At 39.7% G+C, this 13,874-nt stretch overlaps 2 protein-coding genes across 2 annotated transcripts; both read right to left on the bottom strand.

Annotated features, from left to right (window-relative positions):
* Nucleotides 1-627: 627 nt before the first annotated feature.
* slc7a4 (solute carrier family 7 member 4) lies at nucleotides 628-7,553 on the bottom strand. The gene is made up of 5 exons (XM_079368830.1): nucleotides 7,323-7,553; nucleotides 5,230-6,294; nucleotides 4,248-4,954; nucleotides 3,985-4,093; nucleotides 628-2,881 (listed from the first exon to the last, which is right to left on the bottom strand). Exons 2-5 carry the CDS (start codon nucleotides 6,209-6,211, stop codon nucleotides 2,664-2,666), a joined length of 2,016 nt encoding a protein of 671 aa, XP_079224956.1. The 5' UTR covers nucleotides 6,212-6,294; nucleotides 7,323-7,553; the 3' UTR covers nucleotides 628-2,663.
* A 4,139-nt stretch (nucleotides 7,554-11,692) lies between these two features.
* dgcr6 (DiGeorge syndrome critical region gene 6) lies at nucleotides 11,693-13,850 on the bottom strand. Its single transcript, XM_079349165.1, has 6 exons — nucleotides 13,796-13,850; nucleotides 13,516-13,622; nucleotides 13,260-13,420; nucleotides 12,928-13,028; nucleotides 12,550-12,690; nucleotides 11,693-12,412 (listed from the first exon to the last, which is right to left on the bottom strand). Exons 2-6 carry the CDS (start codon nucleotides 13,617-13,619, stop codon nucleotides 12,335-12,337), a joined length of 585 nt encoding a protein of 194 aa, XP_079205291.1. The 5' UTR covers nucleotides 13,620-13,622; nucleotides 13,796-13,850; the 3' UTR covers nucleotides 11,693-12,334.
* Nucleotides 13,851-13,874: the final 24 nt, after the last annotated feature.

The following is a 13,874-nucleotide window of genomic DNA, read 5'->3' as shown; positions in this document are numbered from 1 at the left end:
GCTCTTTTCCGGTCCAACAGACAGAGATGCCAGTAAGAAGAATCAGAAGAACACTGGCATATAGTCTCAATAATCAGGAGCAGAACATGTATGCTCCAAACTATGTTGAAGGAGAGGGAAGTATTAAATGATGACGCCTTTGCTGTTGCAAATATGATGAAGAGATTTGTTTCTGTTGTTCTGTGCAGTAAAAAAGCTGCACACTCAACCGTAATACAATGTTTCAGGTGCACGACTGCAACAAGACTAAAAAGAGAGTAAAGCGTTAGCACACTAAATATTTTCAAAGAATATTTAGCTGAACAGATCCACAATGGACACTTTTAGCACAAGGCCTTCTTGCGCTTTCAGAAGGACATTTAGTGTGATGTAAAAAACGCTGAATTATCCTAAATGACCAACTTGGATTAATGAGAGGATTTAAGAAGAAAATATTCTGAATGGCTGGAATAATAATAATTAACTTGATAAATATGAGTTAATTACATATATGTATAATATCAATGTCTACATGGTCACACATCTGACCATTTGCAGGTGTTTGTACTATAGCTTATCTGTAACACAGCAGTCATTAAAGTGATTAAAACTATGACTTTAATAAAATGAGAAATAATAGAACTGTGTGAGTGTCTAATGTGATAGTTACATGTGTGTGGATACATAATAACAGACAAAAGTATTTTAATCTCTGCAAATCAAAGCTATGTAAAACATCTCTGCAGCAACGTCCATACTATTTGTATAACTGATGTAATCTGAAACACAGGATGTAATTGGAGCGAGGTCAAAACACAGGTGAATGTCACAATTCAGATTTTTGTAAATGCTGATTCAAAACATTTATTTAATATGTAACATGTATTTAGCATTTTCTACAGACAGACAGTATAACAGAAAGATTTGATTAACTTAATGTGCAAGTATAGAGTACAATAATATCCAGGAGTATGAAAAGAGATCCTTCACGCCTGTGCTCCACGTAGCACAAAAAGAGACACGGGAAAGAAGAGTGCAACAATCAGCTAAAAAAAAAAAGCACCGCAGTATCAAGATTTATCACTTATCCTGACATCAAAAGCAAAACTGTGATTTAACCAGACAATAGTTCTCAGAGTGCAAAGTTGTACAAAATCTTCTTAAACTGACTTCTTTTTGAAAAATGATGCCTCCTGTACTTTTTGTACCTCGTCTGTGATTTGGTTTATTAATTGCAAAGCGTGAGTTTGTAAAAAAAAATAAACGTAACAGACAAATTAAAAATAAAACAACTAAATAATTAGGATTGTACTTAAACTTTGGATTTCAGTCTACATCTATAACAACACGTTTAAGGCCATTGGTTTGTTATGTAACACATGCAAACAAGAACTCAAATGAATACAAACAAAAATGATTGGGACATTTTTATATGCAATAAAAGAAAAGCATTGCATCTGCTCATTGAAGCTGTTGTTTATTCGTGTAGACTGCGGGAATGTCGTTATCTGTTCTCACTCTTGTGATGTTGTCTAATCTAGGTCAGGCTGCCGGCTGGCGACAGGGACTGCAGCAAATCTGCAGGGATTACAGAGGCCTCAGAGAGCCCAAGCCCACCCCAGTTTACCATGACAACCAATATCTGTTAACCTGCCAATATAATGTACCCTGTTTGTGGAGATTTTTATTAGATAGCTTTGTGCTTACCTTTCATATCAAATAATTAAAACATTTCTCAAGTAATCTCTGGAAATTGGTCATTTGAGAGTTGAATAGAATTATAATGATTCATGTGCTTTTATTTGTAATCTTATTTCAAGCATGAACGAGTGCTCGAGATGAGCGTGAGAAACAACTGCAAAAATCAGTGACACAAAAAAACAAAAGGGGTCATGGGATGAGATTAAGGAGATTAAGAGAAGCACTGCAGTGATGTTCAGACACTTAAAAAGGTGAATGGTAATTACTGATGATGACTAATAGAGGTCAGTGCATGACAATGTATAACAGATACACAAATATGAGTGGCAGCCAAAGAAAAAAAATAGTATTTAAGCGAATGAGATCTGTACAAAAGAACAAAAGTGTTGGTAGAAAAATAAACACTCGTTTTAGAATATGGGATTGACTCATTTTTTTTTAGAAACTGTTATAATACGAGAGAAAAAAATCTGAGAAGGCAAAAATGAAATTCGATCAAATTTGTGCTCTGCTTAAATGATGCATGATGCAAACACATGCTTACTATGCTCAAAACGGTGCAGTGGATTTTTCATGATTTGCAGCTTCAGATATGTGTCAATACTTAAAAAATCCAACACTGGGTTTAATTAAGTCAAATATTGTTGTTAGAAAGAAGACACTGACCACATGGTTTCTGAGAATCAGTCAACGTCGCAGAAAAGAGAGCTGGTCTAACACAACTTTGATGCAAGGAGTTTACAGGACGGTAATAAAGCTCTCTACTGTACATTCGAGTATTACAAGATATACAAATATGCTTCACAAAGAGACTTAGCGTGCATCCCATCCAGGTAGTGTGCTAACACCTGCAGAGAAACGAGAACAAACTGTGGCAGGCTAAAGGGAGTGAGATACAGAGAGTACAGTAATAATGAAACAGCGTTTGAGTGTGACACAACAGATGATACCAGGCAGCACTAATCACTCAGTTTGGTCACACATCATCTCTTTCCTGTGCAGTCCTCAGCTGGCAGGCCAGAGGGGGGGCTGGTGAGGTGTTCCGAGGAGTCCACCTGTCCCTCAGGCTGGACGGACTGCACTGTCTCTACTAGACTGCCGCTGGGCAGTACCACATATCGAGCAGCCATGTCTTTGGGCTGCAGCTCCCGCATGCCCTCCTTACTGTGCCAGATCCCGTAGCCAAAATACACCAAGAGACCTGGGAAAGGGACAGAAAGGAACACCTGTTAGTGGCATGACTCATAGCTTAAGAGTGGGCATGTGGCACACAGGTGTACAGTGAGAATAGTGTTTCCATTAGGAATGCAAAGTTGTGGTTTGTTTGCAATGTTAGAGTTCATTAAAATATAGATAATAATGGTATCTGTGAAAAAGAAACATACAATTAAAATAGGGTTGATGTTTACATTGATTGTTTTATCTAAATAAAACTTGTCGGGATGTAATCACTCCTGCTGATGTTAAACTAAACTATTTCACAAAATGTTATTTTGGAGTGATGACAGTCAGAGTTGCAGGGGTTCTTTCAGAGGGGAGGATCGATCTACCAAATCAAATTGATGTCATTGTACATTATTTGTTGCATGTTTTATTTTGTAGTTCCATTTCCTACCTTTAACATAACAAGATAAATACAAGCTTAATCTGAAAACATCATTACAGAAAGATTGAAAGAGTACATAAAGTTGGTTTGATTGATTGTAGTGAATGAAATACAGATCTTTTTTATCAATTTAAACTTTCTCTTTTGTGTAAAACTATTATGAAGAAATGCCCTTCCCTCCTTGTTTTTAAAGGGGTAACTGGTCGTTCATATCAAGGGAAAGACTCACCTAAGACACTGTCAAGTCTTCTACTCAGTGTGTGTGTGTGTGTGTGTGTGTGTGTGTGTGTGTGCATCTTGTTAACTTGTTGCAGACTGACAGCCGGGTTTAAACGGTTTACTGCTCCAGATGAGCCTTAGGTTAATGAAGCTAATTATGTTTCCCCACTCATCCTTTTACTGGCCGGGCATTTACTCTGTCTGACCAGCACCTCACGGGGTTGCTAACTACAGGGAAAGCTTTCTCTTTTCCTTGTGAGAACAGAAAATGTGATGATGTAACACTCAAGTACATTAGGTTTCCTAGCAACAGACATCAGATGTTTATGTCAGCTGTTGTATTGCAGTGAATTCAAACTACTTTCTCAGTAGTCTGCTAAAAATAAACATAAGCACTTCAGCAACATGCAAGTAAGAGTATTCATATAGAGGGGTATAAACTATATACTACTACAGACGTTCTTTGGTTGTGATCTTACCTATAGCGATCCACACTGCAAATCGAACCCAGGTCATCGAGCTGAGCTTCATCATGAGAAATACATTTATGAGGATACTTGCACCCGGAGTCAATGGAACCAAAGGAACCTAAAACACAATAAAATCACAGTCATATACCAACCATGAACCTCAACTGGTGCACTGACCTATGGAGGGGTGGCATAAGAACACACACACACACACACACACACACACTCCTGCAAATGTTTCATAGATGTTTAAAAACAATAAAGGTGCTTACCTGGAATGTTTTGCTGTTGGTTTGTGGCTCGTGGAACCATATGAGCACCAGACTGACAACAAAAGCTAAACTAAAAATCACCAGCAACATTGTGAAACTCCACACTGGCAGCTGTAGCTGCTTCTCTCCAAATTCCAGCACAACACAGAAAGAGACTGAGCTAACAATCAGAGTCAGCACGCAGAAGGCCACCACCTCGCCTGGCTCACAATCCCCCATCAGCCTGCCCAGATACGGCTCCCAATACGCCTTTAACTGCCCCACTCCTCTCCGCTCTGTGGTATTCTGCCTCTCCACCAGCTGCAGTTTGTCTGAGAAGGACTCATACTGCTTCAGCTCCCCACTGTCCTCAGCTATGGTCTGAGTCTCTGACGGTGCAGGAGACGGCCCAGCGACAGGGTTGGGAGATGTCGAAGCGGTTCCCTTGCTGCTGGTTTTCTCAGGCTGGAAGCGTAGCACGATGATGCTTGCTGCCACAAAGGTATAGGCCAGGAGCGTGCCAATGGACAAAAACTGAACCAATGCTTCCAGGTCAAAAATGAGAGCCATTGTGGACATGAGGAAGCCAAACACCAATATAGCAATGACAGGGACTTTAGTGATGGGGTTGACCCGGGCAAAAACGTGGAAAAAGAGCCCGTCTTCAGCCATGGCATACACGATCCGAGGGAGGGAGAAGAGATTACAGAGCAGCACAGTGTTCATGGCTAGAGAAGAAAACAGAGACTCATTATCAGACAAAAACTACAATGTCAAACAAGAGCAATTTAACCTCAATCAATGAGTAGATTATATAAAGATGAGTTAACACAATGAATCGTATGACTCTTAGCGAAAGAGCAGATCAAAAAGACTATGTTCTAATAAGTGAGTGACCCAGCATTTGTTAAGATTGTTCAGATTTAAAGTGGCAGAAACTTCAAGCAGAGCCAGACTCATAGGTAGACAGCCATCTGTATTTTTTTATTAGATCGACACTCACCACAGATCGAACCTATTGCCACTACAATCCCAGCCCAACTGTAGCCTCGACGGAAGAAAGCATCTGCCAGAGCTGAGTTTGGGTCCAGGGTGTGCCAGGGTACCATCAGAGTGAGCACTGTCGAGACCAGGATGTAAGCTGTTGCTGCTAGTCCGAGGGAGATCGCTGTTGCAATGGGGACAGCTTTCTGCGGATTCTTTGCCTCCTCGCTTGAGGATGCGATCACGTCGAAGCCCACAAAAGCGTAGAAGCATGTGGCTGAGCCTGCGAGTATTCCAGATAAACCAAAGGGTGCAAAACCTCCTTCTTTCTGGCTCCAGTTGACCGGTTCTGCCAGAACAAAGCCAAAGATGAGGATGAAAACAATGACTGCCATACTGATAATGGAGAAGATGTGGTTGAGGTAAGAGGACACTTGAACTCCAAAGGAAATGAAGAATGAGGCAACTATTAGGATCCCTGCTGCAAGGACGTCAGGGTAATGGGCAAGAAAGGGAACGTTCCACTGCAATATGTGTGTCTCTGTGAAGTTCTGGATAGCGTGGTTAAAAATGGAGTCCAGGTAGCCGCTCCAGGCCCGTGCCACAGCAGCTCCACCAATCATGTTCTCCAGAATCACATTCCAGCCAATGAGAAAGGCCCAGATCTCTCCCACCGAGACGTAGGTAAACATGTAGGCAGACCCTGTTTTGGGGATCCGAGCTCCAAATTCTGCATAACAAAAGGCTGCCAGAAGAGAAGCGAACCCTGCGAAAAGGAAGGAGATGATGACAGCCGGCCCGACCATGTCTTTAGCCACTGTTCCGGTCAGGACATACAGGCCAGAGCCCACCATGCCCCCAACTCCCAGCAAAGTCAGGTCCAGGGTGGAGAGGCAGCGTTTCAGTGACGTGGCCATCATGTCCTCATCCAACGTCTTCAGCCGGTTCAGTTTCTGACAAAGTCGCACCGCTGGGGTGCAGCCACTTTGACAGGTTGCCATAGTGACCAGAGAATGACAGTCCAGCTGTGCAGGATGGTGAAGAAATAGTCACACTGGATCCATTAGCTGTCTATGAAGCTGATCTGCAGGACAAAGGTGTGCTTTAGTTTATGATGCTTGCCTCAATACAATGTATACAAAGCTGATAGACTCTATATTCAATCAATACTAAGCCAATATGGACACATGCTTGTCTTCCAGTATTGGCCAATGTTGCCTATATAAAGGATATTTTAGGAAAACAAAAAACGGAAAAGGAATAAGGCATATTGTTAAATTTCATCAATAGAAATAATATAATTATTTAAATAAATAGCCTGTTTTGCAAATAAAATTAATTGTTGCTTTCTGACTGCTACAGCTTAAGCTGTGACTTTGTTCTTTCTTAGTCAAAAAAGAAAAGCTTGGTTACTGGCATGAATTCACATAACAAAACCACATAAAGAAAAAGCATTCATATAGATGTGTACCCTATGTGTCTATGAATGATTGAGACTGTGTTAAGAGGCCTGAATGTGTGGCAGTGGAAACTCATCAGTCACTACAGCTCAGCCCGCGTCATCTTAAAGGTCTGCGGTGCGCCCGTGTATGAAATAAAAGCTTTCAAATCTGTAACCCCTTATTAAAATGGAAGGTGTGGGCCTACAATTCAGTTTACTGCCAAGAAGAGTACAGCTACGCTCAGACATCAACATCCTCACTCGTGTATTGTCGGCATATGGCTACAACAGGATGCCTCCGTCGTAATTACGTAACATTTTATCCCTCTAGCAATAATAAAATTACTGTCGTAAACTGCACGACTTGTTTACACGACATTCGTATTCAGTGACATGAACACACCGGACCGTGCAGGTAAGAGGCGAAGACACCAATCTGTCGTTTGAATGCCAAATTAATAATTTATGACAAAATGGAAACGGACGCAAACAGAGGATCGTTGGTGGGCTTTAAGCCTATAGTTCTCTTTCCTGGATGTGTTGGCTATGCAGAGCAATATCTTGGTCTTAATATGTAATGAGGGAAATTCACTGAGTTTCCATGTCACCACACAATTTGAAATATAAATTCTAACAGGAAAAAAAAACAAACAAAGAATATTATCTCATACCGTTTTTTTCCAGGGTGTATCATCTGTGCCGCAGATTCAGCGCTGTTAGAAGTTGCAGGGCAGCATCGCCTGATGATGGAGCAGAAGGAGCGCCGAGGAATAAAACCTGCACAGCCCGGACTGTTCCTTAAAGAGACAGTCACCTCTATAGTCTGGATGAAAGGGCTTTCCCGCTGCGCCCCACCCATTACACAGCAGAACAGGTTCTGTTCATCAACACTCTGATCGGATCTCAGTATGCACCAAAGCTTCAGAGGGAGTTGTTCAAGAGAGAGAGAGAGAGAGAAAATCTTAATCTGATTAGGGTCGATCACGTTATACATTTTGTTTGCGTATGATCACGATAAATTTAGGCTACGTCTCTGTTCAAAACTCGTGTGTATGATTGGATCACCATATGGTGGGATTATTCTAAACCCAGCACAATGATTCATTTCAGGAACCACATGTAATTACTAAAAAGCCTTTAAACAGAACAAACCATTTAACAACTTTTGCATCATTTAGTATACATTTTATAGTTTTTTGTTTTACCATTCCAAGGAAGATGGGACATCAGTGTTTGAACTAGACCTTTTGTTGTTAAAAAATGTATCGTTTCATTTAGAAATAAATATAATTAAAAAAAATACATGATCCCCAAAATAATCTATCAGCTGTATCAAACATTTTTTTTATTTCTTCAAAGGCTCTCCTATTTTCTGAGGTGGTTTACAAGTTAATAGTAATTATATGCGCAAATCCATGCCTGTCTGAACTGAGTGGTGTAATCAGCAACATCTGCAGAGCACCGCAGCTGTGAAATGATCACGTTCTGGTTGTACTACCTCCCACGAACGCCTTCAGGTTGTCCCATTAGCTGTATTTTACAAAAACATATACCATCTAGGAGGGAACCACACGTATAGCAGATCATGTCCAGACTCACACAGCAGGCCTGGGTTTGACAATATTTCTTTATAGGTAGAAACAGCATCACATCGGTTTTGTAGTTTATCGACCTGGCTGCAGCCGGACGCTTTATTTGCAATGAGATATAGAGGTACAAAATATAAATGTCAATCTTTGAGAAAACTCTTATCTGTTTGATCGTGACAATGACTAAACTATTTTAATTCACATTTAAAAATGTTTTATGTAAACAATGTATTGTCCATTTATGTGGGAAATAAGGCATTAACCAACACAGAAAAATACATCAATGCAAAGAGATAGGCTCAATAGTGTTCACCCTTTTTAATAAAACAACCAAACTTTGCAATAGTTGATAACAAATTATAGTAATAATCCGTTATTAAAAAGTGTAAGTAATTAATCAAAAAAAGTGTTGAAATAAATAATGTTTGTTCAGAATTAAGGTGGAAAACTGGAATTGACAGATTCAGGCAACAGGTGTGTTTTTTCATGGAGAGTCTCGCTCAATGTAGAAGAGTCCAACAATGTCTGCATGCTTCAGCCCATTCTGTTTCTTTATGCAGCAGAACTTCTGTTTATTAGAGGAGGAGCCTGTTATCTATATGCTCTTTGTAAATATTGTCTTAACAGCAACACAGTTAACAGATTGACAGACAAACTGGCTTCTGCTCTCTCCGTCATCTTCCTCTAACACTCAATAAGAAGACATTTCCTGCAAGTTTATATGGTGAAAACAACACTTTTTATACAAGCAACCAAACATTTCCTGAACAAATACGATCACCCCGTGTCGAATCTCATCGTTACAGAAATGTCTGCGTTCTCCATCTGTGGACCTTGCAGGATCTTTTTGTTCTCTTCTGGTGCAATAGGGAATGTTTCTCACATGACCCCAGACTGCGACTCCTTCTGTTGTAGTTTGATTATCAATTCAAGGAGGTTCATCTGCATTGTCAGTTCCTGAATGAAAACACAACCGTCAGAATGAAATCAGTAGGAACAAACATCGCCATCTGCTGGACATTTGTCCATAGCACAAAGTGAATCAGTGTGCATTTTAATTGGAGTGAGTCGATACTGTATGTATAGATATTAACCTGAGGATTAGTGGTGATGTAAAATCCAGGGACCCCAGCCTTCTCCAGAGTGTTCTGCTGATCTATCACTTTCTGATCCATTTCTGCTACAATCTTCTTATCCATCATTTTTTGTTCCTCTTTCACACGCATTTCCAGAGCCTGTTACAAAACATATAACTATTAAAGAACCATATAAGGATAAACTTATTGATCCCCCAATGGGGGAAATTTGGTTGTTAGAGCAGCTCAAAAAAACCCAGGAAAACAGGTAATATAAACATCAATAGCTAAAATAAACAGTTATGAGCAAGTTTACATTAACTAAATAAAGGGAGAAAAAATAAATGTAAAAAATACATACGGTGATGAAATTAGTTTTGAGAAGAAATGTCTTACCTCCAGCTCTGCTTGTTGGTTTGACTTGAGAAGTGCAAGGTTGTGAGACTTGCATGACTGCAAAGCTTCTTTATGTTTCCTTAATAGATCTTGTTTGAGTGCTGAACGCAAAAGCAAAGATCAGTCAGGCATGAATTCACATAACAAAACCACATAAAGAAAAAGCATTCATATAGATGTGTACCCTATGTGTCTATGAATGATTGAGACTGTGTTAAGAGGCCTGAATGTGTGGCAGTGGAAACTCATCAGTCACTACAGCTCAGCCCGCGTCATCTTAAAGGTCTGCGGTGCGCCCGTGTATGAAATAAAAGCTTTCAAATCTGTAACCCCTTATTAAAATGGAAGGTGTGGGCCTACAATTCAGTTTACTGCCAAGAAGAGTACAGCTACGCTCAGACATCAACATCCTCACTCGTGTATTGTCGGCATATGGCTACAACAGGATGCCTCCGTCGTAATTACGTAACATTTTATCCCTCTAGCAATAATAAAATTACTGTCGTAAACTGCACGACTTGTTTACACGACATTCGTATTCAGTGACATGAACACACCGGACCGTGCAGGTAAGAGGCGAAGACACCAATCTGTCGTTTGAATGCCAAATTAATAATTTATGACAAAATGGAAACGGACGCAAACAGAGGATCGTTGGTGGGCTTTAAGCCTATAGTTCTCTTTCCTGGATGTGTTGGCTATGCAGAGCAATATCTTGGTCTTAATATGTAATGAGGGAAATTCACTGAGTTTCCATGTCACCACACAATTTGAAATATAAATTCTAACAGGAAAAAAAAACAAACAAAGAATATTATCTCATACCGTTTTTTTCCAGGGTGTATCATCTGTGCCGCAGATTCAGCGCTGTTAGAAGTTGCAGGGCAGCATCGCCTGATGATGGAGCAGAAGGAGCGCCGAGGAATAAAACCTGCACAGCCCGGACTGTTCCTTAAAGAGACAGTCACCTCTATAGTCTGGATGAAAGGGCTTTCCCGCTGCGCCCCACCCATTACACAGCAGAACAGGTTCTGTTCATCAACACTCTGATCGGATCTCAGTATGCACCAAAGCTTCAGAGGGAGTTGTTCAAGAGAGAGAGAGAGAGAGAAAATCTTAATCTGATTAGGGTCGATCACGTTATACATTTTGTTTGCGTATGATCACGATAAATTTAGGCTACGTCTCTGTTCAAAACTCGTGTGTATGATTGGATCACCATATGGTGGGATTATTCTAAACCCAGCACAATGATTCATTTCAGGAACCACATGTAATTACTAAAAAGCCTTTAAACAGAACAAACCATTTAACAACTTTTGCATCATTTAGTATACATTTTATAGTTTTTTGTTTTACCATTCCAAGGAAGATGGGACATCAGTGTTTGAACTAGACCTTTTGTTGTTAAAAAATGTATCGTTTCATTTAGAAATAAATATAATTAAAAAAAATACATGATCCCCAAAATAATCTATCAGCTGTATCAAACATTTTTTTTATTTCTTCAAAGGCTCTCCTATTTTCTGAGGTGGTTTACAAGTTAATAGTAATTATATGCGCAAATCCATGCCTGTCTGAACTGAGTGGTGTAATCAGCAACATCTGCAGAGCACCGCAGCTGTGAAATGATCACGTTCTGGTTGTACTACCTCCCACGAACGCCTTCAGGTTGTCCCATTAGCTGTATTTTACAAAAACATATACCATCTAGGAGGGAACCACACGTATAGCAGATCATGTCCAGACTCACACAGCAGGCCTGGGTTTGACAATATTTCTTTATAGGTAGAAACAGCATCACATCGGTTTTGTAGTTTATCGACCTGGCTGCAGCCGGACGCTTTATTTGCAATGAGATATAGAGGTACAAAATATAAATGTCAATCTTTGAGAAAACTCTTATCTGTTTGATCGTGACAATGACTAAACTATTTTAATTCACATTTAAAAATGTTTTATGTAAACAATGTATTGTCCATTTATGTGGGAAATAAGGCATTAACCAACACAGAAAAATACATCAATGCAAAGAGATAGGCTCAATAGTGTTCACCCTTTTTAATAAAACAACCAAACTTTGCAATAGTTGATAACAAATTATAGTAATAATCCGTTATTAAAAAGTGTAAGTAATTAATCAAAAAAAGTGTTGAAATAAATAATGTTTGTTCAGAATTAAGGTGGAAAACTGGAATTGACAGATTCAGGCAACAGGTGTGTTTTTTCATGGAGAGTCTCGCTCAATGTAGAAGAGTCCAACAATGTCTGCATGCTTCAGCCCATTCTGTTTCTTTATGCAGCAGAACTTCTGTTTATTAGAGGAGGAGCCTGTTATCTATATGCTCTTTGTAAATATTGTCTTAACAGCAACACAGTTAACAGATTGACAGACAAACTGGCTTCTGCTCTCTCCGTCATCTTCCTCTAACACTCAATAAGAAGACATTTCCTGCAAGTTTATATGGTGAAAACAACACTTTTTATACAAGCAACCAAACATTTCCTGAACAAATACGATCACCCCGTGTCGAATCTCATCGTTACAGAAATGTCTGCGTTCTCCATCTGTGGACCTTGCAGGATCTTTTTGTTCTCTTCTGGTGCAATAGGGAATGTTTCTCACATGACCCCAGACTGCGACTCCTTCTGTTGTAGTTTGATTATCAATTCAAGGAGGTTCATCTGCATTGTCAGTTCCTGAATGAAAACACAACCGTCAGAATGAAATCAGTAGGAACAAACATCGCCATCTGCTGGACATTTGTCCATAGCACAAAGTGAATCAGTGTGCATTTTAATTGGAGTGAGTCGATACTGTATGTATAGATATTAACCTGAGGATTAGTGGTGATGTAAAATCCAGGGACCCCAGCCTTCTCCAGAGTGTTCTGCTGATCTATCACTTTCTGATCCATTTCTGCTACAATCTTCTTATCCATCATTTTTTGTTCCTCTTTCACACGCATTTCCAGAGCCTGTTACAAAACATATAACTATTAAAGAACCATATAAGGATAAACTTATTGATCCCCCAATGGGGGAAATTTGGTTGTTAGAGCAGCTCAAAAAAACCCAGGAAAACAGGTAATATAAACATCAATAGCTAAAATAAACAGTTATGAGCAAGTTTACATTAACTAAATAAAGGGAGAAAAAATAAATGTAAAAAATACATACGGTGATGAAATTAGTTTTGAGAAGAAATGTCTTACCTCCAGCTCTGCTTGTTGGTTTGACTTGAGAAGTGCAAGGTTGTGAGACTTGCATGACTGCAAAGCTTCTTTATGTTTCCTTAATAGATCTTGTTTGAGTGCTGAACGCAAAAGCAAAGATCAGTCAGGCATCACACTAACATTTGCATTTACAACTCCACAGTGTGCCAATACAAACAGACAGGTTAGGTTATTTATTGCTACAGCTTTTGAATTAAATAAATGTTAAAAAATACAATCATTGAATCCCCTCAATTTAGTTCTGGGTTTTCAGGTTATATTAAATGTTCTCCTCTGTTTTACTAACTTTTACAGAGAAGAAGTGCACCAACCTTGGTGTTCACAGTGCAGCTTCTGCCTCTGGTTATAAAGGTTTTTCTCTGTCAGATGCTGAATATCCAGAAGTCCCTGTACAATCTCATAAACCGTGCCATCAATGAGTGCCAGAGCCAGATCACTCAGCGTATTGTAGGACAGGCGCTGCTGGAAGGAGCTGCACGCAGAGGAAACAAATCACACTATCAGTACAAAGATAAAGTAAAATAACAAGCCGGAACAGCGAGTCCTCCTGATGTAAAGTAACTTTACCTGGGTAAATCTTTGACTAAAGTTTGCAGTTCTGATAATAGATAGTAATGTCTTTCTTGTTGTTTGGTGGGATCCGCGACGACGACTCCAGGGTAACCATCCATCGCCTCAGTGCAACGACATGGATCAACACATTAAACTAGCTGAGTAAACTATACGGACTACACACTTTAATCATTATAATTATCCTGAAAACAAACAAACAATGCTGCTATTTATTGGGGACTAGCTAAAACCGAGTATTTCAATGAGTTATCAACACAAATTGATATACGCGTACTTTTCAAACAGGGGGCTCGTTTCCGTTGTTTATAAACTATGAGGACCCCGGGGTTGGTGGCTTTTGGGATGCCTGACTG

The sequence above is a fragment of the Symphodus melops genome, assembly GCF_947650265.1.
Source record: "Symphodus melops genome assembly, chromosome: 1".
Classification (NCBI taxonomy): Eukaryota; Metazoa; Chordata; class Actinopteri; order Labriformes; family Labridae; genus Symphodus; species Symphodus melops.
The sequence above is the reverse complement of the archived record's forward strand: the minus strand, read 5'-3'. Positions and strand labels throughout refer to the sequence as shown.